This window comes from Balaenoptera borealis (genome assembly GCF_965194805.1).
Source record: "Balaenoptera borealis genome assembly, chromosome: 9".
Lineage (NCBI taxonomy): Eukaryota > Metazoa > Chordata > Mammalia > Artiodactyla > Balaenopteridae > Balaenoptera > Balaenoptera borealis.
The window spans coordinates 48,618,320-48,644,688 of NC_138873.1; the positions used below are offsets into that span (position 1 = coordinate 48,618,320).

Consider the following 26,369-nt stretch of genomic DNA (forward strand, 5'->3'; position numbering starts at 1 on the left):
TATACGTTCATCAGTAGAAGAATGGATCAGGGCTTCCCTGGTGGCGCAGTGGTTAAGAATCTGCCTGCCAATGCAGGGGACACGGTTCGAGCCCTGGCCTGGGAAGATCCCACATGCCGCGGAGCAACTAAGCCCATGAGCCACAACTACTGAGCCTGCGCGTCTGGAGCCTGTGCTCCGCAACAAGAGAGGCCACGATAGTGAGAGGCCCGCGCACCGCGATGAAGAGTGGCCCCCGCTCACCACAACTAGAGAAAGCCCTCGCACAGAAACGAAGACCCAACACAGCCAAAAATAAATAAATAAATAAATAAATTTATAAAAAAAAAAAAAAAAAAGAATGTATCAGTGAAATTGTGGATAAATTCATACAACTGAGTATACTACATAGCAGTCAATAAAGAAGAACAAGCTACTGATACACGCCAAAACGTGGATGAAATCTCACACTTACTATGTTGAGTGAAAGAAACGGCGCACAGAAGAGTGCATTCTGTGTGAGTCCATTTATATGAAGTTTTAAAACAGACAGAACTGATCAATGGTGATAGAAGTTAACCTAGGGCTATATTGGGGTTGGGAGGGTGTTAACTGGGAGAACCTTCTGCAGTGAAGGAAATGTTATAAATCTTGATCAGGTCGGTGGTTCCACTGGTGTATACATAAGTAAAAATCCACTGAGCTGCACGCTTAAGACTAGCACACATTATTAAATGTAAGTTGTTCCTTGATAAAAAATAAATAATTGAGGGACTTCCCTGGCGGTCCAGGGGCTAGGACTCCGTGCTTCCACTGCAGGGGGGCGTGGGTTCCATCCCTGGTAACTAAGATCCCACATGCTGCTCGGCCCGGCCAAAAAAAAGAAAAAGAAATAAATAATTGAGAAAGACTGCTCATATTGAAAGAGACTCTACAAGGGTTTAAATTTAAGTCTACTCTCTCTTTGGGAGTCAGAAGGAATGTTTACCTTCTCTGGGCCTCAGTTTCTCATCTGTAAGTAGAGATAATACCTCATTATGAGATAATATCTCATCTGTAAATAGTAGATAATACCTCTACTATTTTGATAATGAGCTAATGTATGTAAAATACGTCATCTCACTTCTCTCTCCCTCAGTCTTCCCATCTGTAAAATGAGTATAAAAGTAGGAACTGCCTCAATAATTCTGAGCTACTTCATAGAAAGCACTAAGAACAGTGTGTGACACAGGAAGCTTTCGATAAATGCTAATAGTAGCAGCTGTTACTGCTATTGTTGACATTATGAATACGGACCAGATTAACTTCAAGGCCCATTGAGCTGCTGGAGGCATCTGTAAAACAAAAGCCAGGAAGATTAGGCGTCTGGCCTCTGACTCCTGTGACAAGGCTGAGATAAAACCCCAGGTCCCTTGACATTCCACCGTGAGGTCTTTCCACCGGCACTTGGCACTGGCTGCCTGAATAAAAGGGAGGAATGGGGCAAGTATGAATTCTGTGTTGATTTTCATGTGCCTGGCCCTCCGTGTCTGCCAGCAGAGTGTCCGTGGTCGTGAAGCATACGGTGAGGGGAGGAGAGGCACTTCTGCCTCCTCTTCCCCTGTAGGTACTTGGATGACCACTGCTCCTAAATTACCCCTGATATGCCAGGTTCCCTTCTAAACAGTTTACACGTCGAAAGGCCTATTATCCTCACATCACAGCTGAGAGAACTAGCAAACAAGGTGGCTAGGTGACTTGCGCAAGGTAATACGTGGGGGAAGCCAGGACTGAGTGCAGCCAGCCCGGTGCCGGAATCCGCTCTCTAATCTCCGCACGGTGCCGCCTCCCTAACGTGGGCTCAGCTTTTGTGGGAACCTTTCTTGGTCATGAATCACTCCTTGATGCACCTCGCCCCCTCTCTTCTCCACCTCACCTTTTTGGGGTTGAAGGAACCACAGCAGCCTTCGTGGTCCAGGCTCCCCCAGGGCAGAGTTCACTGCCCCTCGTGGCACTCAGCTTCCTCTCTAGCCTTATCCTCTTCCAGACCTGCAAAGCTGCCTCTAATGATCTGGCATCTGGGGATGCTCCAGGGCTAACCCAGACATGCCACTTGACATTTTTTGAAGATGACATTTCCTTCCTCTAACACCCACCCCTGTTTGGGAGAGTAATGATTTATAGCACCTGGGCAGCTTAGCCGTCTCCATAAGCAAGTCTGTCAGGGCGAACGTGGTTTGGGGCTTAGGTGTGTGAAAAGCCCTCAACTCTGTAGACTCCAAGGTCCCTTGTGTTCACAGATGTCAAGCTATGCCACCCTGTTAAATCAAAGACAAAGCTGAAAATGTGGATCCTGCAGCGATGCTGGGGGACTGATAGAGATTTCATGTAAAAAGCCCCTCAAATGTTTGGTTCAGTGAGTTCTTTCGGAGCTCCTTTGTCCCAAACCAGAATTCTAAAGTGGAACCATGTAACCATGTGTCAGAGAATAAAACTGTCGTCACCCCCACCCCCCCATCTTTCTAATTCTCTGGTTTCTCTGAAGTTCATCATAACCTCCAGAAAGGTGTCTGTTTGGGGTTAGAGGGGGCTGCCGTCAGGGTAACAGATTTCCTACACCAAGAAAACTCACAATATAAAAAGCTTTTCCGAGTCTGGGTTCAGATACCGTTTGCCAGTGTTTCCCCCTCCCCAGGCCCTCCTTGTGTGTTCTGTTCTGCTCCAAAGGCCTCAGGCTGATATAATTTGCAATCTAATAAAGGAGTGAGCGGGTGTTAGAGCGCACCAGCCTAGCTGCACGTCACCGCAGGAAACTGCTCTTTCCAGACCATCCTACATGGACTTTACACGGTGCCACGCTGCTGTCGAAAGTGATTTGCTCAGCGGGTGTTGGAGGGCAGGAGGCAGACCTTCAGGGGGTTTGCGCTAACCCTACTCAAGTCACATAAAGTCAGCCCCCGAGGCTCAGAGCAGTGTTCCTGAGGGCCTCAGACGGCAGAGGTCTGGGGTGATGCTCCTCCAAGGCTGACGTGGCAGAGGTGTCTCCCGGTGGCTTTAAAGCCTGACAGCCGTAAAACAGAGGAGGCGGCAGAGGTGGATCTTACTTGGTTTTTGCAGATGGCAGAAAACCCATGTGTAATATCCTTCATTACCAATGCACACTCAAAAAGAGTCTGGACATGTTGAAAGGAAAGAAATGAAGGGGAAAACATATTTAATATTTATCCATTTAAATATAGAAAACAATGCATTTTCTAAATATTTGCAGAGGGGATCAAATCTGCCTCTGCTGTTCGGTGAATAACGGAGAGAAGAGTGGAACCCAGAGCTTGGGGCTCTTCCGGGGGCGGAGGCTGAGCTTTGGCAGGAATGTGCTCCCTTCCTGCACCAGGACAAGTTCTGTTGGGCACTGAGGCCAACCGTGGGTCAATCCTTTTTGTACCAACAACTAACTCCCAGAAGTGAGAAAAAAAACAGGCCCTGATGTTCACCTTCAGGGAGTCTTTGTTCTGCTCCGTAAGGAAACCTAGTTGCCATGCTTTGCCTTCCACAGTGGGCCATGGAAAATTATTTCGGGACTCTGATATCCCACACTTATGAGACACAGGATGGAAGAGAATATACGATCCATCTTCCTGGTTTTAACGAGCTCAAACAAAAGGAATGATGGGTCCCATCTCTCTCCTATTTAAGATTGAGGCTGTCCTAGGGGTCTTAATTTACCCAGGGAAATTAACACTAGCTGCAGTAACAAAATCCCAGAAGTCTCAGAAGCTTAACACAATTTAGTCCCATTCTAATATAATGTGGGCTGAGCGGCTCACCTGTATAGCTTTCCTCTGAGCCGTGACTCAGGCTCTTTCCATCTTATGGCACCACCATTCCCGAGAGCTTCTCTGAAGCCTCTACTGGATCCTCTGCCTTCATCTGCCCATCAGTGAAGGGACAATGAACTGACAGTCTAATGGGACATTTTAGGGGCTAGATCTGAAAGTGGCATTTATTACTTCTTCCCACATTCCATCAACTAGAACATGTTGCATACTCTGGGGAATGCTGTCTCCGCATGTGCTTGAAAGAAGAAATAGAACTGGTGGCAATCTAGCCAGTCTCCACCACATCTAGGAATGGAGGGGAACCTGAACTAAGAGTTCAAGGCCTGACAGCATCCCTGTTCTACCAAGAAGCAACATTTAATAATCCCACTCAATCCTAATATACATTTATGTCACCTACATAGTGTGATTTCTGGACCATTAGAAAGCTCTCTGCTCCAAAATACGTTCTCTTGCCTGCCTATTTTGGGACTTTACCATTAGAGAATCATCCCATTGGCTTCAGCATCATCTTGATCTTGTCTGTCTCTTTTAAGATGCGTGCCAGTTATCAATGTATTGCCTCCCCAGCTCCAAATTTATCCTTCATTACCTGCTCTTCAAAAATGGACCTGTACCCTTTAAATATTTTCCTTCGCAGCTGGCGCCATTGTAAGTTACATCAATAGAGGATGCTGGAGAGACACTGCAGGAGGAAGGGGATTTCTGTCCTGGCTCCCTCATGCTTGCCTGGCAGACTCCTGCAGCTTACCAGGCTCCCGTAGCACCAGCAGCTTCTCCAGTGCCCAGCTCCTGTAATGCACAGTGGCCAGCAGCACCCAGTGGTCAGCAGCTTCCCTGGCGCTTCCCTCACCTTGAGTAGTTTTATAGCAGAGTACTTCTGGTGAGATATCGCCCTGTGATCAGCTTCTCCTGAAACCCTAGAAAGCAGATTTCCAGCAAGTTCCCCCGGTGCAGCATCCCGGAGTCTTCTCTGCCATCTGGTGAGCCACAGCTGTGCCCTCTTCAAGAAGGTCTGAATCTCAGCCCTGGGGGCCTCTTCCTCAAGACCTCTATCTCAGCCCTATGGGTTGTTGTTCCTTATCTGCCATTCCTAAATTCTTTGGAGCTCTCTTTACTTCTTACTAACTCTTTGCTACTTTAATCCCCTGTTATCGTTAATAATTTTTTATATTATACTTTCTCTGTCCAAATTACTGTATAGATTTTCCCTCTTGATTGCATCCAGAGTGATATGGGATGCAAATGTCCTTGGGGTTGAATTCACAGGCAGTCAATGACACTTTAGTGTAAAACAGTTTTGTTTTGTTTTCCTGGCATCTAGAGAGCAGCAGGAGCTGAGAGAGGGGACCATAAGAAGAAAGACCCAGCAGGGGATGTTGGAAAAATCCTAATGACAAACTTTGCCTATTTCACAGTTTTGCCATGGGCTGACTGTAACTGTTAAGTGTTAACCTTTATCTCAGTGAAAACATCTTTGGTTCCCTAGGGTCAGCCTAACAGCACCAGAAATAGAATGAAAGCCTAGTTTTTCTGGTGAAGCAGCAACTATTGCACTTTGTTAAGCTCCGTACATTTCCCTTTGTTGTTTTGTTTCTTAATCACACATAAAAGTGTGTTGCCATAGAAAACAGAAAGAGGACAGCTCTGGACATTTTATTTCATTGAACAGAGCCAGGCTACTCCCTGGGTGTACATTAGCTCCTTCAGACAGGACATTATCACCTTCAGGCTGCAAGGAAAATGTGAATCAAAACTATGAGGATTGTCAGACAATGAAATGGCTCAGTTAAGGAGAGGTTGGCATTGCCTTTCTCTGGGGATTATTAAGAATAGGATGGCAGCTTGTGTCTTTAGGATGGTGTACGTGTGGTCTTGATTAAAAGCAGGAGTAGGAACAAGACAACAGCCAAGCTCCCATCCAACTTAAAACAAAACAAAACAAAAAAGCAACATATCTACACAATTTAAAAACCCAGTTATACAGATGGCTTATTTAGAGAATCAACTGTCCTCTCTTTTACCTTCCTTCTCCCACCATCCACTGATTCCTGCTCCTCAGTTCTCTTCATGTTGTGGGTTATATCTTTTTCATATTCCTTCATGGTCATTCTAATGGGTCCTAGGAAGGGAGCAGACAGACACCCATGTGCACAGTCTGCCATCTTGAAAAATAAGCCTTCCTCTCAAGGTTGACTCAATTTTTTCTTAGGGAACAACTTAAGAAACAGAATCCAGTGCTCTGAAAATTCTCTGCTTGCCAAGTCAAAATGCATATATATGTGTATCATTTAAGTCTGTAATGGAAAACATACTTCTTCCATCTAGTCTAGTCCTTTTGACCTTCTAGATAATTTCTCTGTCCGATTGGCCACTTGAGTTCAGAACCCAGGCTTTTCGTCCTCATCCATCTGGTGCTCTTTGGACAAACATTACCTTGAACATCTACACTTTAAAATTTTCCGCATAGGTCAGCTGTTACAATGGCAGATTGTAATATTATTATCAGGATAAAAACAGCAATATTGCAAATAGTGTATTGGTTACAAGCCCAGAGTACTATGCCCTGTGAAGAGAGACACAGTGGCAAAGCAGCTAGAACCAAAGTGGCTGAAGTTTCAGACCCTCCCACCGTGTCCTTCCCCTCTCCTGAGGATGGGTGTCCCCTCTCGCAATAACTGTGTCCTCGGCTGGGGCCTCCTGCTGTATACCTACTACCTCTGCCCTTTCTGACAGAAAAATGGAGGGCTGGGTGGTGCATAGAAGAGAGAAATTAAGCTAAATTGATCTTTATCCAACCCGCCGCCCATGAATCCATGTATACCTCATATTTCCCAATTCCACTTCTCCTCAACTGCCACAAACACCACAGAAGGCCCTGCCCGACAGGCTCAGATAAGCTAGAGCCATGTTTTAATCAGTCAAGAGCATCACATTTAAGTTCCTTTATACTTGTGGCATTAGTCAATTATCTTTGTTTATTGACAATTGTTTTAAAGACAGCTAATTGGGAGATTAGGATTGACATGTATACACTGATGTGTATAAAATGGGTGACTAATAAGAACCTGCTGTATAAAAAAATAAATAAAATTTTAAAAAAAGAAGAAGAAAGACAGCTAAGTAGACAACACTGGTGGAATGCACCTTTATCTGGTTTGGTGTTAGTGACAGGGAAAAGAGCTGGGACTTCTATTTTGGAAAAGAAAAAAAAAAAAAAAAAGCCATCAAAGCTCCTTAGCACATAATACATTTCAGCAATCAGAGCCAGAATCCAAAAGCATAATAAAGAAAGGCAAGTGAAAAATGCTTATAATCGTCATATTTTAAATGCCTTATTTCCTGCCAATCTTATATCTGTTTCCAGAGAAGAGAAAGTTGCCCACTCTGCCAGCGCCTTTGTCAGCTGCCAGCTGTTACTTCCCTGGAAAGGGGGTCAGAAGGCTGCTGGTAGCTAATAGCCAGCCAGAAGCTGCGAGAAAGAACCGTCCCTCATGGGTTTTAGCTGCTGGCTGATTGTCAGCTGAGAGCTACAAGTTCTGGTTTAATAAAGCCAGCTATAGATTTCAAACCTTCTTTTTTTTTTCTTTTTCCATTTGTGCTCTGAAATTGTCGCACACTCCGAATGGAAGTCTGCGAGCACGCAGGCCTTTGTTCTGCCTTTTTAGTGCCAGCAGTAGAGTCCTCTCCAGACAGACACTTTGCAGGGTGGCCAGTGGGGTGAGGCGGGAGGAGAGGGGTTGGGCTGGAGAAGCGACACAATGCCCGGTGGCCCATGTGCAACCCGGGTGCAGATGGACCCATCAGAGAGGGTTTCCTGAACTCTCTGAGAGGTAGGCTCGGACTCTGGTTGTTTTTGTGACAGCTGGTGGTAGAGTAGGATGTGCCGGTAGGTCAGAGTCAAAATTTATTGACTGAAGCCCCCTGAAATGAAATGAGTCACCAGCTCCCTGCGCCAGGCATGAAATCCAAATCTGAAACTGTCCCAAGGCTCACAACTGTTCCCATAGGCCAGCAGTCAAGAATTCCCTTCTCTGAGACGTGGTGTGGAACTCAGAGCTCTGTGGATTTCAGAGGTTTGGGCGAGAGGAAGGGGGGCAGCAGGAATTCTGCACAACGGTGTGCTTTAAATTCAGATGCGTAGGGGCTGTCATGTGCAATGCATCAACGATGAAAAATAAACACCCAGCAGAAGCTGGCTTGGAGTTAAGGCGAGTGCACAATAAATTTCAACTGGTTAAATTAATCGCTCACTGCTTGCTGTGAATATTAATCCCAGGGAGGGAGCTGGCTTCAACCCAATCAAAAGACAGGTGAAAACTGAGAACAGCAAAGCATTTGGGATCTTTAGAGGGAAGGCTTACCTGTGAGCCAGGCGTTGATGCTGAGTCCTAAAGAGAAGCAGAATCTGCAGAACAGCCCCGCCTGCTTCACAGGCACCGCTGTGCTGCGAGGCCAGCCCACCATGCCCTCAGCCCTCACCTGTCCCCTCGGGGGCTCCTCAGGGACTTGTATGAGAAAGGCCTGGCCTGAGGCTGTGCAAGATGAAAGAGCCAAGACTTCTAATTTGTTTTTTTTTTTATTGTAGTAAAATATACATGACATAAAATTTATCATTTTAACCATTTCCAGTTCAGTAGCATTAAGTACATTCACAATGTTCTGCAACCATCACCACTACCAGTTTCCAGAATTTTTTCATCATCCCAAACAGAAACTCTGCACCCATTACACAAGAGTTCCTCATTCTCCCCTCTCCCAGCCCCTGGTAACCTCTATTCTACTTTCTATCCTTATAAATTTGAGTACTCTAGGCATCTCATATAAGTGGAATCATGTAATACTTGTTCTTTTGTGTCTGGCTTATTTCACTTAGCATAATGTTTCCAAGGTTCATTCGTGTTGTAACATGTATCAGTACTTCATTCCTGTTTAAGGCTGAATAATATTCTGTTTTATGTCTGCACCACGTTTTGTGTATCCATTCATCCATGGAGGACATTTAGGCTCTTTTTATCTTTTGACCACCATGAATAGTGCTACAATGAACGTGGGTGAACAAATATCTGTTCAAGTCCCTGCTTTCAGTTCTTAGATCTCTACGGAGATCAGTTCTATTCCCTAAACGACAAAAGAGATCATTATTTTATCTTTTTGTAATGATTTTTTTTCTTTCTGTTACATGAGAAATTAGGGAAATAGTTAAATTAGGAAACAGTCTGGTGATTCCTCAAAAAGTTAAACATAGACTTACCATGTGATCCAGCAATTCTACATCAGGGTATATACCCAGAAGAACTGAAAGCAGGGACTTGAACAGATATTTGTTCACCCACGTTCATTGTAGCACTATTCATAGTGGTCAAAAGATAAAAAGAGCCTAAATGTCCTCCATGGATGAATGGATACACAAAACGTGGTGCAGACATAAAACTGTCATTTCATTCATCTCTAGTTACACTTTTACACAGCAAACTAAAAGATTCACTATCATTTTAGTTCTGAAACAAGTCCTGTCTCTTAGCTGAAGGTCTGGGGATTAGAGCCCACGTGACTAAGGGATTACCCGCCCCACCCCCGTCTCCTCGTCTCCTCAGTCTGGTCCCTCTTCTACACGTCCTACCTTGTTCTCATCCCACATCGTCTGCTCCGTGCAGGTTGTTCACACCTGCATCAGAGCCCTTATCACTAACTCTCAGTCTTTGCCAACACAGGAAAGGAAAACAAATGATACAAAAAATAAACCACTATAGGTGCATGTCTGAATTCTAGAGATGGAGGGTAGTTGGACGGGGTGAGGAGGAGAGGAAGCAGAAGAAAAATGGCTTGATTGTTTAGGAAAACACCTGTTTGGTTATGAAAGGTGAGCATCCTGGCATCATCTGCCAGGAGAACCGAAGTCATCTGCATAACGAGGTTGTAGGAATTAGGGGCTTCCCCCCAGGCATCAAGGGAGACTTGTGCCCCATTACCCAGAATAGGCTCCAAAAATGGCTAAGGTCAGGGCTTAAGGAGAAAAGTAACTCCAGTGAGAAACTCTCCATGATAGGCAAAGCTGCAGGTCCTCAGAATAGCGATACCTCCTCGGGCTTGTGCTGTAGAATTTTGCTGCTTAAATTGTGGTCCACAGAATAGCAGCATCAGTAGCGCCTAAGAGCTTGTTAGAAATGCAGAATCCCAGGCCCCACCCCAGACTTTACTGGACCAGAATCTGTCATGTCAAAGCTCCCCAGGCAATTTATATGTACACTAAATTTTCATAAGCCATGTTTTTAGAGCATTGGTCTGCAGCTTTGGCTGTGCATTGGAATTGCCCAGGAAACTTTTAAAAATACTGACAACTCACCACCAGAACTCTCAGGTGATTCTAATACGTAGCAAAATCTGAGAACCACTGCCTTAGAGGGCTCCAATCTGGGCTTTTTCTGGCTGTGCCCCTGTGTGTGGTGGGAGGTGTCCATGGGCCGGGGGTGCACTGATAAACAGGCTATCCAGAAAAAAAAAAGGTTGATTTGTAGATTGAAATGTTTGCCAGTTTCCACTCCTCCCACAGCACAGCTGATTTCAAGCTACCAGTGCAACGCCCTGAAAGTGAAGTTAGGAAGCAATGACTTTTTTTTTTTTATATAAATTTACTTATTTGTTTTTGGCTGCATTGGGTCTTCGTTGCTGCACGCGGGCTTTCTCTAGTTGCGGCGAGCAGGGGCTACTCTTCCTTGCGGTGCGCGGGCTTCTCATTGCGGTGGCTTCTCTTGTCGTGGAGCACGGGCTGTAGGCGCGCGGGCTTCAGTAGTTGTGGCGCACGGGCTTAGCTGCTCCGCGGCGTGTGGGATCTTCCCAGACCAGGGCTTGAACCCGTGTCCCCTGCCTTGGCAGGCAGATTCTCAACCACTGCGCCACCAGGGAAGTCCAGGAAGCAATAATTTGACTCTCAAGAGCCTGTGCTAACCGGCACACCACTGCATGGGGCCAGTGGGGTGTGTCTACACCGAGTCTCTCCCCGTCCTTCAGGACCTTGGAATTCCCTGATGCTATGCAGGCCTCTTCCCAAAGGGGGTGATTCAGAGTTTAAACACGTGCCACAGTGTTCACAGCTGAGGTCCCTCGTGTGCAGGATGTAGCTGGTGTTAGGAAGGGCATGGGAGAGAGGGTGAGAGTTGGGCTTCCAGTGCTTTCTTGCCCCATCCCTGTAGATGTAGGAGTGGGCCTGCATTATAGGCTTGCCCCATTTTGAGTTTGCAGCTCTTTCCTGAGCTCTGCTATGGCATGGTGGCCCTCTGTTATCACCACGCATCCTCGATCCTTAAGAACACGCTTAACATGCTGGTTTGGGCTTAGGTGTGCTTTGGGGAATCGGTGGGGAGACAGTGCTCCTGCACTGGTTGAGGGAAGGAGAGAGAGGACCCCACATGTTGGAGGCAAGAGGACTCGAAGGATCAGGAATTTAAGTGGGAATACCCAGGAGGACATGACTCACCATCCACCCCCCAGGAGCCCTTGGAAATGTTGGGGAGGCACTGGACTTCCCACAGGATGCAGGAGACGGACTTAAGGCATTTTATTTATTTGTTAAAGGAAGGATGATTTCTAAAGTCTGGAGGACTCAGGACAAGGAGTCCAGAGCCTGGAGTTGAATTGCAAGGGTTAAATTCCCAGCTCCACCACGGACTAGCCTGTGGCCTTGGGGAAGTGGCTTAAGCTTCCACTTCCTACTCTGTTTCTACCTCGGGGAGAGTATCGGAAGCTAGTGTGCCCTCGGAAGGCAGAGAGTTGGGGCAGATCCAGGGCAGGAAAGGGTCAAGGAGGGCAAAGGGCCAGGTGGCAGTCATGCTGGGAGGCCCAGAGGGGACAGCCAGTGAGGAGGTGAGACAGAACAGGCAGCAGCCCCTGTGCGAGGAGTCTCCCGGGAGGATGGTGCCCTGAAAGAAGGGCACCCAGAACCGATGAAGGGAAACGATTAATGAAAAAAGGTCAAAGACACACATCACCTCCTTCCCAGGTTGTTAGCACCAGCCTTCTCCCTCTCACCCAAATGCCGAGTAACACTTCCTTTAAAATAGTCAAAGGGTGAGGACTTGAGCCCCACAAATTGCTGGAAACCCAGCCTCTCAAAGGGCCTGAAAGCTCCCCAGAAGGCTGACATTTCTACCGTGTGTGTGTGTGTGTGTGTGTGTGTGTGTGTGTGTGTGTGTGTACGAGAGAGGGAGGTTGTCTCGTGGGTTGTGAGGGTCTCATGGCCTCAGCTTGTCAGCCTCAATGACTGTCAGAGGCAGGCTCTTCTTTGCTTGTATGTTTCCAACCCCGAACTAGGCCATCCTCAGGGAGTCCCAGCCGGCAACTTCCTCTCTTAGACTAGCTTCCCTCCCTTCAGAGGACGTGCCCTCTCTCCTGGGGCCTGGCCCTATCCAGGAGGCCCCAAGAGGGGAAGAGCTTAGTATCCCATTCTGTTCCAAGGCCTGTCTTAGTCCTCAAATCCTTTCTATGGTTGAGCTTTTCTCAAAGTGATTAATAAGCTTCAAGGAAAATCTATCCTCTACCTAAAGCTCTTGGGGGGAAAATGGTTTCAGATGCAATTTTGGTGTGAAAATTCCAGTAAGACAATCAAATCAAAGCCCAATAGGAGTCTTGTACAACATTACATACCTAGGATATCGGTTCTGGTGTTATCAGGGACCCAGACTCCTTTCCTCTTGTTGCTCCCCCATCCTTGGGGTGTTGCTGTCACCACATGATCCCCCAACAGCTCACCCCCACCACCAAATCCACGCTCTAGCCAATGAGAAGGGGAAGAAGAGGAAGACATGCCCCTTTGCTCAAAGGGCATGACACTTCTCATTTCTTTTTTTTTTTTTTTTTTTTTCCACCACCTCCTTTTCCCACTTCTCATTTCTTGATCAGAACTTAGTCCACATGGCCATCCCTACTGACAGGAAGGCTGGGTAACAGAGTCTTTATTCTGGGGAGCCATTTGCCCAACAAAAGGTTCTACTACTATGGCAGAAGAAGAGAGTGAATGCTGGGGTTCACGCTGAGCCTCCGCTCAGACATCAACAACCCAAACTGGGTTGAGCTGCACCAAGCTTGGTCCAGTTCCCTGAGAGAGTGTCCCGGGGAAGGTGAAGAACAAGTCAGCTTACCCTCCAGGAGAGCCGAGGTGAGCACTTAGAAGGTGCTCGCGTTGTCACCATCTTCAGATAAGAGCAAGGTGCCCAGTGGGACACTGTTTTCACAGAGAACAGAAAAGCCCAACATGGACCTGAGGCTCTGCCTTCACTAATGGGAAGACCCACAGGCTCTCCTCTACATCTAGACCCTATGCCGAAGAGAAAGAGGGAGAAATGCCAAAATGTTCAATAATTACCAAGGAGAGACAGAACTGAAGGAGACTGAATTACTCTCACTGGCAAGCATATGGTCCTTTCCCCAAAATTTAGTGGAATGGGAGCTCACGAGGAGAGGTAGAATAGCTATAGAAAAAAAAGGTTGTGGAGGGACTTCCCTGGCGGTCCAGTGGTTAAGACCCTGTACTTCCACTGCAGGGGATGTGGGTTCGATCCCTGATCAAGGAACTAAGATTCCGCATGCCACCGCGTAGCGCGGCCAAAAAAAAAAAAAAAGGGTTGTGGAGTTTTGGGGGTTTTGGCGTAACCTAAAAGTTAAAACTCTCTCTCTCTCTCTCTCTCTCTCTGACACACACACACACACACACACACACATACACGAGTAAAATTTACTGGCCTATTGTTTTTAAGATGAAGTTCTAAGAGCATCTTTCTTACAGGTAGAACCACCGCTATCCCTGTTTACGCTTTCTTCTGTATGCAATCTGCCAGCCAGGCAAAGCTGAAAGGGAAGATCTTTTAAATTAAAAGAATACATAATTTTTCTCCTGCCAGGAAGGTGTGAGCATCAAGGCAACAAGCTGAGCAAGTGAAGACAAGTCTGCTTGTAATACCTAAGCTTTCAGGTGGCCTGAGAGGTGAGGTGGTCACTCTGCTCCCAGAACAGAACGCAGAGCAGAGCCGGCAAAAGCCCTCAAGAGGTACGTGGTTGGGCCTTTGGTTTTTGCTCAACTGGATCCTCACATGTGTTTGGATTCTCTGATTTGCAGTAAATTCTCTAACATACAACACACCCTTATTTAATTGTTAGCATAAGAATGTCTTATTGCTGCATACGAATATTTTAATATCATCTACTATTTTGTTCAGTTTTTTTCCTTTACAGTATTGACCGATAACTGACTCTTGGTATACTAATTGAATTATGCATTTATTTGATAGTTATTATTATAATACTAGCTAATATTTATCAAGCGCAATGCCAGACACTGCACAGAGGTCATTTTATCTAATCTTCCATAACAATCTCAGGGCTGTGGTACACAGTTAGTTATGCAGTTGGCGCCTGGCTGAGAAGGCAAAATCAACCCTGGTCCCCCACCCACCAAGCTCTGTGCTGGAGCAGAGGTCTCGTGCCCCTGGAGGAAAGGAGATGTCTTCTTTACACAAAGGCAACAGCCAGAATCAGTGCATTGGGAGCCTTGACCACCAATGAAACAGATACCTTATGTCTCCCATTATCCAGATTAAGAAACCGAGGTACAAAGAGGTTAAGAACTTCCCTAAGGTCACACAGCTGGCAGGAGGTGGTCGAGAGACTAGTCCGGCAGCCAAACTTGCAACTCAGGCTCTTAACCCAGATGCTATTGGTGTAGTGTCTTTCCCACCCCTGGGAATGCTCAGTCTTAGGTTGTGAGTGCCCAGAAGACAAGCATTCATGTCCACATGAGTTGCCTTGGGTTCTACACAACACGCTACATCAGTGAGCAGATGAGATGCATTCTTGACACTAAAGGAATGATTGCTCAGATCTTTGGGCAGAGATCTCCAGCTACTGCAGCCAGCTGCTTTAGACTGGAATTTCACGATGTAACAGGAAGAGAAGAGGCATTGAGAACTGTCAGGGAAACAACACCCTGAGGAAATCAACCCTCTAGATTCTGACGACAAACAAAAGTTTGGAGTCTGGAGGTCAGGCAGCCCAGTTTGCTCAGTGGGGAAAGCTTAACGAGAACTGTCCACCTACCTCCCTCGCACCCGCACCTCACATCTTTGTGGAGCCTTGAAAGATCAGTCTGTCCATAAAATATATCTGCCTTCTAACTTTGCACCCCAATTCCCACCATTTAATGCATTTCTCTGGGTTATAGTTGTCCTACCTGCCACCAGCACCCTCCAGTTCCTTCCTGCTTGCTCCCTGATGCCTGAAATTCCTTGAACATGGAACAAAGGCTTTCATTTCATAGAGAGTGCTGAAGCTTAAAATGCAAGCGCCCCTCAGAGAGGTAGCACAGTGATTTAAATTCACACCATGTAGCTGAGGTATAAATGAGGGATCAGGTTTTTTCCTGAGAGGACCTTTTGATGAGGGAAAGGCAGAAGAGAGAATAAGGATACTAGAAAAACCGGTGCTGAAGAAAGGACAGTCTAGAGAGGGTAAAGGGCACAGGAAGGAGGTGAATCTGTGTGGCCTCAGCATATGTCCGCACCCACCTTGAGCCCCTGGTGGGTACTGGGCAGCCCGGTGCAGGGGAGAGGCATGGCTTTCTTAGGGAGTCAGCTCTGGTCTGAAACCCAGCTGTGCAGCCCTAACAAGCTGCCTGACTTCTGTGCACCTTAACTTCCTCACCTGTAAAATGAGGGAAATAAAACCCACCATGCAGGCCTGCTTTGGGGACTATTTTATTATTATTATTATTTTTTTTTTTTTTAAAGGTTGACTACTTTTTTTTTTTTTAATTTTTATTTATTTATTTATTTATTTATTCATTCATTTATGGCTATGTTGGGTCTTCGTTTCTGTGCGAGGGCTTTCTCTAGTTGTGGCAAGTGGGGGCCACTCTTCATCGCGGTGCACGGGCCTCTCACTGTCGCGGCCTCTCTTGTTGCGGCGCACAGGCTCCAGACGCGTAGGCTCAGCAATTGTGGCTCACGGGCCTAGTTGCTCCGCGGCATGTGGGATCCTCCCAGACCAGGGCTCGAACCCGTGTCCCCTGCATTGGCAGGCAGATTCTCAACCACTGCGCCACCAGGGAAGCCCTATTTTATTTTAATTGTGATGAAATAACATAACATAAAATTTACCATCTTAACCACTTTTAAGTGTACAGTTCAGTGGCATTAAGTACATTCACATTGTTGTGTAACCAGCACCACTATTTATTTCCAGAACTCTTTTCATCTTGCAAAACTGAAACTCTATACCCATTAAGCAATAACTCTGCATTCCTGCCTCTTCTCAGTCTTTGATAACCACCATTCTACTTTCTGTCTATGAATTTGACTGCTCTAGGTGCCTCAGCTAAGTGGAATCATACAGTACTTGTCCTTTTATGACTGGCTTATTTCACTTAGAATAATGTCCTCCAGGTTCATCCCTGTCATAGTACATGTCAGAAATTCCTTCCTTTTATAAGGCTGATTAATATTCCATTGCATGTGTATACCAGATTTTGTTTATCCATCCATCCATCGATGGACACTTGGGTTGCCTTCTACCTTGGCTGTAGTGTATAATGCTACTATGAACATGGTGTACAAATTTCTCTTCAAGACTCTCTTTACTTGAGGGTTTCTTTGAGACCCTCAGTTCTTCTCGGTATATACCCAGAAATGGAATTATTGGGTCATATGGTAATTCTATTTTTAATTTTTTGAGAAATCGCCATACTATTTTTCACACAAGCTGCACCATTTCACATTCCACCAATGGTGCACATGGATTCCAATTTCTCTACATTCTCCCTGACACTTGTTATTTTCTCTTTTTTTATAGTAACTATCCTAACTTTTTTTAATTGAAGTATAGTTGATTTACAATATTGTGTTAGTTTCAGGTGTACAGCAAAGTGATTTGGTTATGCATGTATATGTATACATATATTCTTTTTTCTATTCTTTTCCATTATAGTTTATTACAAGATATTCAATATAGTTCCCTGTGCTATACAGTAAGTCCTTGTTGTTTATCTATTTTATATATGGTAGTGTGCATCCGTTAATCCCATACTCCCAATTTATCCTTCCCCACCCTTCCCCTTCAGTAACCATAAGTCTTGTCTCGATGACTGTGAGTCTGTTTCTGTTTTGTAAATAAGTTCTTCTGTATCATATTTTAGATTCCACATATAAGTGATATCACATGATATTTGTCTTTGACTTACTTCACTTAGTATGATAATCTCTAGGTCCATCCATGTTGTTGCAAATGGCATTAGTTTATTCTTTTTTATGGCTGAGTAATATTCCATTGTATATATGTACCACATCTTCTTTATCCATTCATCTGTCAATGGACACTTAGCTTGCTTCCATGTCTTGGCTATTGTAAGCACTAGTGCTGCTATGAACATTGGGGTGCATGTATCTTTTCAAATTAGTTTTCGTCTTTTCCAGATATATGCCCAGGAGTGAGATTGCTGGATCATATGGTAACTCTCCTTTTGGTTTTTGTTTGTTTATTTATTTATTTATTTATTTATTTATGGCTACATTGGGTCTTCGTTGCTGCGCGCCGGCTTTCTCTAGTTGCGGTGAGTGGGGGCTACTCTTCATTGTGGTGCGTGGGCTTCTCATTGCGGTGGCTTCTCTTGTTGCGGAGCACGGGCTCTAGGCGCATGGGCTTCAGTAGTTGTGGCTCGCGGGCTCAGTAGTTGTGGCGCGCGGGCTTTAGAGCACAGGCTCAGTAGTTGTGGCGCATGGGCTTAGTTGCTCTGCAGCATGTGGGATCTTCCCGGACCACGGCTTGAACCTGTGTCCCCTGCATTGGCAGGCAGATTCTTAACCACTGCACCACCAGGGAAGTCCCTATTTTTAGTTTTTTTAAGGAACCTCCATACTGTTCTCCATAGTGACTGTACCAATTTACATTCCCACCAACAGTGTAGGAGGGTTCCCTTTTCTCCACACCCTCTCCAGCATTTATTATTTATAGACTTTTTAAGGATGGCCATTCTGACCCATGTGAGGTGACACCTCATTGTAGTTTTGATTTGCATTTTTCTAATAATTAGCGATTTGAGCATCTTTTCATGTGCCTGTTGGCCATCTGTATGTCTCCTTTGGAGAAATGTTTATTTAGTTCTTCTGCCCTAACCATCCTAATTTTTAAATATAATCTGAATAAAGCTGCCCATGTACATGTCCAAAAGTCAAACAAATGAGTACAGAGAAGACTTGGAGAATAACATGGGATTATTTATCACAGACTTTCTTGAAGGGCAGAGGATCCCTCCTGCTCTCTCACTACTATGCTGTGTCTCCTCCACCTCCTCTGTGGGGCTCGTGCTACTTTCTCATCATCCCTTTCCAAACGTTCCTCTCTCATCTGACTTGCCCTGCTGTGTTCAGCCTCCACAGGAAGTAGAATCTGGTCTCTATGTGCTTTTCTCTCTTGGAAAGCAGCTGTCTGGAATTCTGGTGAATAAAATTTTCCACTTCATTATACAGATAATGAAAATCACTTGACATATAGTAGATAATAAATGCTAGCTAATCTTCTGGTACCTATCTCACAGGGGTACTGTGAACAGTTAAGTGAGTAAATAAATGCACACAAAGTTCTTAGAACGCTTAAGTGCTGAGGTTAGCTGTTATTATTGTACTGGTAGTAATGGGGAGCTCAGTTTGTTAGGATTTAATCACTTTTTAGCAAGAGATGCTGCCAACCACTTCAGGTCCAGTTGACCACTCTGAGGAAAGTCACCTTGGAGCAGATAATCTTTGGCTTTTCCAGAACTTTCAAGTGTTCCCCTTTAAGTATGCAAATGTAAGGTGAATAGACGCCATTGCCCTGGGGTAATGGAATGACAGAGCTTTTGTAGCTTGACAGAAGGTGCTGTTCCCAATAAACCCTTTGTAGGGGAAGGAGATGAATAAATCTGTACGGGGCTCAAGGAACCTCTCGAAAAGAAAAAGATTGAGAGGTAATCCTTTCCACGTGAGAGTTTGTGTTTCCAGGACCTCTCTGCTAGATTTGTGAGGTCCTGACTGAATCAGCTGACAGAACAGGAAACAGTTCTAGAGGGCAACTCGCTGAGAAGGAGGGCCACCTGGACGGTGGGGCAGGATCCCGGGGCTCAGCGGGGGTGGGTGAGAAGGGTGGTGATGGGCTCTGGCTTCTGCCTGCGTCTGGCTGACCCTCTGGACTAGAAACATCCCACCAAAGCAGTGGAGAAGTAACCAGTGGCTCTACAGCTTTGTCTAGTGGCTAGTTTATTTCGAACTGCCTGTATCTCCACAGTTTTTGCTTCCGAAAAAGACACAAGAACATGTTGAGAATCTTACAGTTTGCGTGCCTAGCACCCAGTGCACATCTGGAATAAGGCAAGGCTCACTAAAGGTTGTGGGACTGGAGTTAGCCAGAAGGGCAGGACCAGGCACTGGGAGCCTGGGCGTTTCTCCTCTTCCTGCCTCGGTTCCAGCAGTGACGCCAGAACTGAGCTATGGGGAGAGTTAGCCAATGCTAGGGACACTTTGGGTGAGGACCATCCTCAGAGAAATGCAGGACAGGAGTTTCCTTCTCTTCCTCATGGTGTGTCATAGTTTCACTCTGCCATTTCAGCACTTAAAATCATAGCATTTAAAAATGGAAAATCAAGGTTTGTCCAGGGAATGGATCTTTTCCTTTTTTCTTTTTTCCTTTCTTTCCAACTATTAAAGCTGTAGAATGGCAAGTTCTGGGCATTAGGTCCAAACGGTTTTGTTTACAAAGGTGGGGAAAGCTGACCTTTATGGAATTATGCCTTTTGCAAGAATACTGAGCAACTGTAGAATCTGGCAAACGCAAATCCTCCCCTCCTAGACTTTTAACTAGAGGGAGAGGGCTGGCCCACCTCTTGACTACTCTACCTATTATGTACACAGCAGCCATCACCATATAAACACTGCAGCATGGTAACTGGCACAGTCTCAGCCCCACCCTTTTATTGCCTACACCTTTCCCCACCCACATTAAGCGTTGTCAAGAATTGTGCAAAGAAAGCAAGTTATGTGGGCTCCATCCAAGCACATAGGAGGACAGACTACAGCAGGGCAACAAAGGAAGGGGAGGTAACATCCACCTAGAAGTGACAGTTCAGTAATCCTCCACAGACTAGCTGGGTGACCCTGGAGAGGTTACTCCAAGTCTTGAGCCTCAGATACCTCAAAGGTAAAGTGGGAATGACAGTAGTAAATGCATCTCACAGGACCCTTTGCAGGATAAAATGCACTAACAAGTAGTATATGGTAGGTCCTCAGTGAAGAGTTCCTCTCCTGGGACTTCCCTGGTGGTCCAGTGGGTGAGACTGCATGCTCCCAATGCAGGGGGCGAGGGTTCGATCCCTGGTCGGGGAACTAGATCCTGCACGCACACCGCAACTGAAGATCCCGCATGCTGCATCTAAGACCCGGTGCAACCAAAATAAATGAATAAATGAATAAATAAATAAATAAGAAATATTTTTTTAAAAAAGAGTTCGTGGGCTTCCCTGGTGGCGCAGTGGTTGAGAGTCTGCCTGCCAATGCGGGGGACACGGGTTCGAGCCCTGGTCTGGGAAGATCCCACATGCCGTGGAGCAACTAGGCCCATGAGCCACAACTACTGAGCCTGCACGTCTGGAGCCCGTGCTCCGCAACAAGAGAGGCCGCAATAGTGAGAGGCCCATGCACCGCGATGAGGAGTGGCCCCCACTTGCCGCAACAAGAGAAAGCCCTCGCACAGAAACGAAGACCCAACACAGCCATAAATAAATAAATTAAATAAATTAAAAAAAAAAAAAAAAGAAATTTAGAAGAAAGTGTGTTAAAAAAAAAAAAAACTTTAAAAAAGAGTTTGTGTCCTGTGATGCCAGCTAAAAGGGTGTGTGTATTAGCCTGAGAACAGCAGGGGGTACTCCTGGGGGCCGGAGGTGTTCATTTCCTAGGCTCTCTGACACTTTCCCTGTCATCCATATTTCACTGTAACTGCCTCAGGCATGTTCAGATGGAAGTTTCTTGTGTTCAGGATACCCTCTCTAAACAGTTTACATCCTCAGGCCACTTTTCAGTGGGGCCCCAGCAAGGGCTCCTAGGTAGGAACCATTAACTCCTTCCCCCAAGTGCTGCCTTTCTGCTCGGGATAAACTGAGATGGGAGGAAGGCCCAGCTACCAGCAATTAAAAGCAGCACTGCAACACTTGGTATCTCCCCACAGAGCCCTTAGGCTCACATCTGGGGAAACAGTTGGTGGGAGAATTGGAAAAAAAGATTCCTCTTGTTCTTGCTGATGGGTTGTATTCCAAAGGCAGTACTTGACAGAAGCATCTTTCAGGCTTTTCCCAATCCATTTAAGGGCATCTAAGAGAAATGAAAATTATCTTCACCCTGCCCTTTCTTTGATCTCCCTCTTTTTTCCTCCTCTTGTCATTCTTCGTGTCTTTTCTATTCTCATCTCCTAATACTGATAGCTTTTTCAAAATATCCTGGTATCAACTGCTCCATATGCAAAACAATGCTATTTTCCCCAAACTAAAAAAAATTATTATAATAATAATTTTGAGGCAGAAAGCTCAAGGCCAAGGTTATAAATACAATTTTTTAATCTTTTTTTTTTTTTAACTTTTTGGGTTTATTTATTTATTTATTTATTTATTTATTTTTGGCTGTGTTGGGTCTTCGTTTCTGTGCGAGGGCTTTCTCTAGTCGCGGTGAGTGGGGGCCACTCTTCATCGCGGTGCGCGGGCCTCTCACTATCGCGGCCTCTCTTGTTGCGGAGCACAGGCTCCAGACGCGCAGGCTCAGTAGTTGTGGCTCACGGGCCTAGTTGCTCCGCGGCATGTGGGATCCTCCCAGACCAGGGCTCCAACCCGTGTCCCCTGCATTGGCAGGCAGATTCTCAACCACTGCACCACCAGGGAAGCCCTTAAATCTTTTTTTTTAATGAATGAAGTACTACACACTTGTGGGAAAAGGAATCCAACATATGTATACTATACATATACATATGTATAGTATACATATTTTATATCAATACTATAAATAGGATAAAAGCCCTCCGTTCTGACCCATTCCCCTCAATCCTTTTCCCTAGAGGTGACCACCACTTAACAGTCTAGTATGCATTCTTCCAGACATTTCTGTCATTTTTGGTCATTTAGCAGATACGTAGTACTTGCCAACTACGTTCTGGGCAGAGTGATAGGTGTTGGAACCAATGGTGAGTAAACATAAATAAATAAATAAATAAATAAATATATATATATATATATATATATATATATATACACACACACACACACACACATGTATTTGTCATATCTCTTGGCAAAAATGAGATTATGTTTCTCAATAAATAATATCTCAGAGCCACTTTTCCTTGTATGTAGAAATAAATATATACGTAAATAAATATTTATGGTTTTTAACAGCTGTGTAGTATTCCACTGTAAGGATACACCCTGTATATGTTGTTTTAAAAACAAGCAGCATTCCCTCTGCTTGCAGAACATAGAGCAACCTGCTCCACATGGCTCACTTGAGCAGACCCCGGAGGTCTGGATGGGGATGCCCTGGGGCCCGTCCCCTGCTCGAGGGTAGAGGGGTGGCCAGCCGAGTGGGCTGACCCTCGGGACTCAGCAGGCAGGCGGGGCGTCCAGGAGCACGGTGCGCCTGCCCGGCACCCAGCTGGCCAGTGGGTAACTGAGTTCACACCCGGGTCCCTCTGACTCCAGAGCTGCGGCCAACACAGCTCCCATTACAGTCTGCCATCCTGGTCGTCCTGTTTCTAGCATCTCCTTTGGCCATAAACTCCGTAGGCACTGATTAAGCAAGGAGAAGGAAAGGCGAGGAAATAAACTTGAGGACATGAAAAATGCAGCCAGAGGAGGACTCTGTGTGTGTGTCGGGGGGGCGGGGGGTGGTTCTCAAAACTAGCCACTTTTTCATGCCTGTGGATGGGGCAGGGGGTGTGTGTGTGTGCGTGTGTGTGCGCGCGTGTGTGTAGGGGGATGGGCAGTGAGTCCTCCCTTTGTGATTAAGAGCAGCAAATGCAGTTAGAGACAGTAAGAAGTTGTTGCTTCATACTCCTCCCCATGATCTGCCCCCAGTTTCCTCCTCTGGAGCTGCTAATGAATAACCGATCTTAACACCCAAGTTCAATCCGGTCCCCAGGCACCATCTCAGGCCAGGGTACTACGACGACAACGCTGAGGTCCGGGGCAGTGGGAACATTCCTCAGCAGTTACTTAGCTGGGTGGTGAAAAAAATAAATGCAGCCTAATTGGCCAGTGGCCTTTTCTAGTGAATGAAGGAGGTTTCTGTTTTAAGAAATAAAGTGACTTCTCCGCGGCTGTTGATTCACTGCCCACAGGGAGATTTTTGAGCCGAGGCTTCCTAGCCTCGGTAGAAATTTGCATACAACTTCCACTTCCTGCTTCGGAGCCTGTTCCTGCTTACCTGGGCCGGGAGAGGGTGGAGGGAGGCCCGGAGCGACCCAAGGTGGAGTGACCCAAGAAGGAGAGAGCGTGATCACCCCGTGGCCCGGTCTGTCTGTCCGTGGTGGCTCTAAGGTAAGTTGTTCAGAGTTGTCACCTGCCTCGCCTTACTTCTTAACTTTTGACCCGTTTCCCAAAACAGTTTTCTCCTTTACTGAAATGTGCTGCCTTATTTTCCTCCACCTGCCTCTCCCCACCTTTCGTTTGTTTGTGTACAGAGAGGCCAGCTTGGGCTGAGAAAATGACAGCTACATTTCTGCTGTGAGAAAATGCTGGTGGTTTAGTATTTCAGACGGGCGAGCGAAGATTAACTCTTTGAGGAGTGGAGACACACACACGCCTGTGTTTGAGTACTTAGTGTCCCCACAAGTTTCGATTAAGAAGACAAGCGCCATTCTCCGGGGAGGGAGCCGGGGATGGCACAGATTAAGGAATTGGCTTCCAGCCTCAGACACATCAGTGGCAGAGATGGAAGGAGAACTCCCAAGTTTTCTTGATCCCTGTTACACTCGGGGGGAAAAAAAATCAACACCACGTTCTTGGGCCAGTAAGTTCATCTCCGCTCTGTGCTGGCTGTGGTGCCTTCTCAGCTCCTCTCCCACAGCCCTCCACCCTCCCAAATGACCCAGACATTTGCTGGCACGGACAGTAGGCCTGAGCCTTTAGGGAAAACCTGGGGAGAAGTGCTATTATTTGATCTTAGAAGCTAATCGAGCTTCCTGTGACTTTCAAGTTCAAGATGATTTCTTAGCATAGGGGGATATTTTTCAATGAACGGGGAAAAAAAGAGACCAAATAAATAATAAAAGCAGAGGACAAGAAACTTGGTTTCAAGTTCTCACTCCACTCCTTGCTGGCCCTGTGACTTATGCAATATTACTTTGGTTTCCCTAGGCCTGGATTTCTTCATCAATAAAATATGTGTGGGGTGGTGAACTAACAAGATTATGTCGAAATTCCCTTCTAACGAAATAAGGCTGGGGTGATGGGAATCCCAGAGGGGTAGCCATAATGGGTGGTCTTAGAAGAGTGCGTTTTGTTTACTGATTACTCAAATACATTCATCTTACCTCTCGCTACTAAGAGATAGTTAGTCCCTGGAGGAAAAGGACTCCTTTCTTAATCCTTCTCTACCCTCGAGCACTCAGTATACTATCAAACACCTTGTAGGCACTCAGGTTTCTTCCATATAAGCTGCTCTGATTTGTTTCACTCATCTGCTCTGGAGGCAAAAGGTGAAGCCGTAGTCTGGGTAAAAGGCTGAGAGTGGCGGCGTGATGTGCTGGGCTGCCTCGTGGCTCTGCAGGAGACTGCCTGGAATTTAGGTGGTATTATTGGCTCTAGTTAAATAGGAGAAAGCAGGGGGTTTCTTGAATTAGTTTATGTCCCATTTGGGTTACCCAGGAAAAACCAGTCTGTGCACTTGCCCACAAAGTCAAGGCAGGCCCGAGAGCTGGCAGACGAGCCTGACTTAGCAGGAGCTGGAAACCACTCCTTGGCTAGACCAGTCACTGTGTGGGGGGCCTTTAATGGGGGGTGAAGGGAAGCTGTGAAGCACATCCTGATACCATGTAAGGGTGATGACTAGGATCAGACGCATTATTAGATGACCGACACACAGAATCCTTAACCTTTTCCAAACCACTACTTTTTAAAAGATCCTGATTGTTTCTTTTGAGCTGTTAACTCTCCCTCCATACAGTTCCAACAGGCCCTGACTGTGTGGGATGGACTGACTCACGGCTTTTGGTATTGCTCAGCTGTTTCTGTGGAATATCAAGGCCCTGGTATGGTCCTTGTCATGTTTTTAGATGGCTTTCTCTATCACCCTGGGATGGGAGGACAGGAATTTCAAGATGTTTCACCTGTGATGAGTTACTGATTTTTTTTTTTTTTTTTTTTTCAAATAACATGCACCACTATCTGAAATCAGGCTGTTATTTGCTGCCAGCCTAGCTTTGATCCAGAAAGGCCACCCACAGTCATTCTTCATCTGGTGTCATTTGTGATGGGGTGGCACTAGACAGAAGCCCCCTGCTCTGCTCCGTGCCTGGGGTGGGCTGACTAGGAGTGAAACCGTGTTGGGGAGAAGACTTTTAACTTGGGGGTACTCACTTTGGGAGGGTGCAAAGATGGAAAATATTTAAGCCTGCTTCTCTCAAGATTAAGGTGTTAGTGATTTTCAAATGCTCTGAGAATAAGAAGAGAAGAAGGCAGACATAGTTGCACGAATTCAGAATCATAGTTGCAGGCACTCAGAAAGATCGATTATGCGGGTAGTTTGTCTAAATTAAATCTATGTTTCGAAGAATCGAAATCTCGGAAATATCCTGAATTCTAATCATTTTTCTGCTACAGGAAAATTTAGATTAGCCTTTCAAAACACATATGAATAGCAGGCAACTGCTGCAGGGAAAACAAAAAAGAGCACACAGATTGAGCCATATTAAACTTTAAATTCCTTTCAGATCCAACGAAATGACCCCTAATGTTTGATCACAGTTCCTTATCAAAACAACCCTGCAGGCCTTCCGTGAGAAAGCATCTGAGGATTAGAATCAAGAAGCTCTCCCCCTGGGCCTCTCCTGTTTCTTCCTAGTGCATTGTCACCGAGATATTTTTAGTTCCTGAAGCCCAGGCTGTCCTTCTCCCTCCGACATTTGACATTCTTTGCCATTCTTTGCGTCTCTTGCCCAGCAGGCCTCCTACTCGCCCACATGTGCTTCGATGCCTGAGTGTTAAGCTCACTCTGTGCCTCTGTGTGTGTGTGTGTGTGTGTGTGTGTGCATGTGTATAGATGTGTACACAGACCTTCCTGGGGACCAGAAGTTGTAAATTGGCTGAGGGAGGGAGGTGGGCTTTCATCCCCTCGTGATTCGCAGAGCTGAGCCAGTTTGGCGTGGTTCCCTGATAAAGCAGCTGAGATCAAGCTATTCAGGACTGACTGGAGCCCCCAGCCTGCTTGACCCCCTTCCTTCATCCTGAAGACGCAGGCTGGCTGAGGTCTGGGCAGCTCCCTGAGCGATGATGGAAACTTGGCTCTTCCCCACCTCACTGTTTTC

The 26,369-nt window shown here is 46.0% G+C and overlaps 2 protein-coding genes across 5 annotated transcripts in view; one reads left to right on the forward strand and one right to left on the reverse strand.

The window, feature by feature from the left end:
- Positions 1-337: 337 nt before the first annotated feature.
- Positions 338-8,881, reverse strand: LOC309634598 (uncharacterized protein). Its single transcript, XM_082404910.1, has 4 exons — positions 7,367-8,881; positions 5,819-5,916; positions 3,063-3,131; positions 338-1,313 (listed from the first exon to the last, which is right to left on the reverse strand). The coding sequence occupies exons 1-4, from the start codon at positions 7,596-7,598 to the stop codon at positions 1,158-1,160; spliced, it is 555 nt and encodes a 184-aa protein (XP_082261036.1). The 5' UTR covers positions 7,599-8,881; the 3' UTR covers positions 338-1,157.
- Positions 8,882-22,858: 13,977 nt separating this feature from the next.
- TRAF3IP2 (TRAF3 interacting protein 2) overlaps positions 22,859-26,369 on the forward strand; it is a 41,778-nt gene continuing 38,267 nt past the window's right edge. Inside the window, exon 1 of one of the 4 annotated variants that reach the window (XR_014248199.1) lies at positions 22,859-23,382. The gene's annotated coding sequence lies outside the window, so the exon portion shown is untranslated. The remainder of the gene's footprint in view (positions 23,383-26,369) is intronic. The other 3 variants (XR_014248200.1, XM_082404774.1, XM_082404773.1) reach the window with 3 other exon arrangements.